At 42.8% G+C, this 3,355-nt stretch overlaps 1 protein-coding gene across 1 annotated transcript; it reads left to right on the forward strand.

The window, feature by feature from the left end:
• Positions 1-1,114: 1,114 nt before the first annotated feature.
• Positions 1,115-2,253, forward strand: LACBIDRAFT_329766 (uncharacterized protein; the record flags this gene model as incomplete). Its single annotated transcript, XM_001883870.1, has 5 exons — positions 1,115-1,127; positions 1,177-1,272; positions 1,299-1,315; positions 1,374-1,641; positions 2,090-2,253. 5 exons carry the CDS (start codon positions 1,115-1,117, stop codon positions 2,251-2,253), a joined length of 558 nt encoding a protein of 185 aa, XP_001883905.1.
• Between the last annotated feature and the right edge of the window lie 1,102 nt (positions 2,254-3,355).

Consider the following 3,355-nt stretch of genomic DNA (forward strand, 5'->3'; position numbering starts at 1 on the left):
TGTTTGGAAGTCCGGTCTCGTGACTGGAAAAAGACCGTAACCAGACCGGACCAAGACCGCAAAAGACCGGACCTGCGGTTATGGTCTTTTATTTTTGAAATGTAAAGACCGCAAAAAGACCGGTTAACGTGAACCGGTCTTGACCGGTTTGGACCGGTCTTTTGTAGCCCCTTAAATACCCTTTAAAACGCACCCAAGAACGTACGATTTGGTAAAAAAACGAGAGAGATATGAATTAAAATGTAAATTACTTTTGGGAATAATAGATGTACCAGACTTATTTTATAGAAGCACCAATTCCTAATGGAATTTAACGTTCTTGGGCTCGTTTTGAAGCTATTAGAGATGTTAATAAATTTACAGATTCATAATTTTAAAATATTGGCCTAAAGACCGGTCATAAACCGGTTAAAACCGATGCAGACCGAAACCGGTCTATGGACCGCAAAAAACCGCGGTCTGCGGTCTTTTTGCGGTCCGGTCTGGTCTTTTGACTTCTGGGGAAAAGGCAGACCGGTTACGGTTACGGTTAACGCCACTGGGCATCAAAAAACCGGACCGAACCGGACTTTCAAACACTATTTGTTGTCGTGCCAGGTTTTCGACTACTACTTCCAATGGCTGCGAGGAGCGAACCGCGCAAGCGGTTCGGCGACGAGCAGCCAATAAAAGATCACAAACTTACTCTGAAGAAATTTCATTTCATTTTTATGTCATCGCCGGCTTTGCGCCAGTAGGAGTCAGTACTCAGCAGTATAAGATTTTTTATTCTTATCTTGTGTGAAATACAAGCAAGATTTTTGTTGACATTGGAACAATGTCAAACTCTAGTTACTCAGATGATGGCAGATCACAATCCCTCACAATCCATTGTAATCCTTGTGTGCTCCCTGTGAGGATGGATGGAGAGTATCTTAGTCTTGTGGTTGGATAAAACCATATATGTAACTCTTATGTTTAATTATGAGACAGTGTGAAGAGGAAGAATTGGTCAAACCATAGCACTTGTCAGGTGTTCATGAACGGGAACACTTCTCGACAGTATCACTGTATCACAGAGATACCACTCCAGTTGTCAGCTGTTGTCAGTAGATTTTTGACTTTCCGAGCAGAGATGGAGTCATTGGGTAGGTTCGGCTGAGTTCGGAATATTGTGACATGTGACTCATGTTGAAGTTTGCAAATCCGAACTTGTTCCCAACCTTGTAACCACCACCTACTATCGCTCCCCAAGTCTGCGCATACACCTGCTCACCGATGTTGACCACATCGGTGAGTTGGTGTATGTGCCGGTCTAGTCTGGCCTTACCCTCTCGTGAGTCCTGCCCTTCCCTGACCGAAAGTCCATCTCCTAATAAATCACATTTGAGCAGGCCACACTCTCAGAGGCCGTGTCTGTTCTCATCCATGGTACACGCTGCGGGAACCTTACTGCTGGTCAAACCGACCTTGTCGTCAGTGTTGGCACCATCTACCTTCTCGCTCATGCCATCGCCCAATCTCCGTCATCGTTGCCATCGACATCAACCAACCACCACTCGACTTTGCGAAAGACAACAGCTTGCCTCCCAGGTCTTCTCCCTCCCTATGGCCGATCAAGCCGTGACTTTGGGCGAACAACTTTGTCGCACAAAGGAGACCGTGCGTTCTGCATTTGAGTTCTATCCATTCTCTTTAGGTATGCAGGCATTTACAGTTGTTCGTGGTCATTAGTCCTTGTTTTATTTTGTAACACAATACATATGTTTCAATTCTACGAACCATAAAATTGAAAGGAATGAATGTCTGAACAGTCCAGAATCCCTCATAAGCAATCAAAACAGATCTTAACGTCGCAAAAGAATTTATGATAGCACAAGATTGTAAAATCTTGCTCTAAATTGTGAGAGATTGCCTAAAAACGCAGCGATGATGAGGCCTCATTAGACGTTGTGAGGGGGATTGAAATCTTATTGTAAATTGTGATGATTGTGGTGGATTGTGATCGATTTTGGACCTTATGATGGCTCAGGGTATTTCCCCTGATTTGCTGATGACCATATCTAAATTTTACTTTGTGTGCCTTTATTTGTACAAACAACCGTATTAGGTAGAACACCCTTCCAAGTTCGCAGGTTCCAACCGCTCCACCCTTATGACGTGCGGGGCGGGATTGGAGCATTTGGAGCAACTACCGAAATGGTGCTAGAACGTGGAGCAATGGGCAGCGCACGCGAATGGGCGTCATGGTTTACATATGTAGCCACAGCCTAAAACAGATGTTTACGCACAGATAAAGGCGCAAAGTGAAATTTCAGATGTGGTCTACGATTATGCAGTTAGCTGTAATCCCACAGTATTGAAGTGGCTACTCACTCTAAGTCTTCGGATTGTCGTATTTTCCGTCATCGTGCTAGAATTTCAGGTTTATGACTTAAAGATTTCAATGTTGTTAGTCAAAGGCAGGATAAGGGAGTCATACCAGAGGTAGCAACATGCACCTTTTGCTCTGTTGGCTTCTCGTTTGGTGTGGGCTGTGTGATGTAACCGCGGTCAACCCATTCAGGTAGAGTGTAAGGTGGTTGTTAAGTGCGAAACTCAAAGCAATCCTTGCAAGTGGTCTGACCTTTACTCTTTTTCCTTCTAGGTCAATTCTAGGTGTTCAAACTGTCGTATTTGTGAGTAAAAACATTCTAGTGGACTTTACAATTGAATTCATGCAATTATTCTGACAATATATCCTCTCAGAATTGTGCTTTGGCAATTCTATATTTTGGAGTTGGGCATCGGTTATTTACACAGCCGAGTTGCCGGATCCTTTAGAACACCGGTGCTTGGAGGGCATCCATATATTCACTGTGGGCATTGGCTTATATAAATGGCAGATAAATTGTGTAGAAATCAATAGATTTTACACCTTTTCTTGGCCAGATATATTGGGAAAGAAATTTAAAATATTCTCTTCAATACTGTCGTGTGACCATTACCAGGTCACTTTAGCTTAAATTGCAGATTGCACGCCTCCCTCTCATTGGGAGCACATAAAATTTTGCAAGTGAGTAGGAGGAAACATATACATATTGTATCTGTAAGTTTTATTCTGGAGAGATGCTTTTGGGTAGTGTTAAAATGCCTTGACCTGTTTGCCCTGAATTGGTCAGCACCCATAAGCCAACCATAAAATATTCTTAGACACCTCATATTCTCCTTATCTGATTCAAAATTTTGTGTGCAAGTTACCAATACCTCCACTGTAAACTCTCAAAAATATTTGTGTCAATAGAGGCTAGCACTGTGGAGAGAAATGGTCATCAATTAGATAGACTTGCTTTGATGGGCAAACTTGTCAAAACAACAATGTGACCATCTTATCTCC

The sequence above is a fragment of the Laccaria bicolor genome, genomic scaffold (genome assembly GCF_000143565.1).
Source record: "Laccaria bicolor S238N-H82 LACBIscaffold_23 genomic scaffold, whole genome shotgun sequence".
Lineage (NCBI taxonomy): Eukaryota > Fungi > Basidiomycota > Agaricomycetes > Agaricales > Hydnangiaceae > Laccaria > Laccaria bicolor.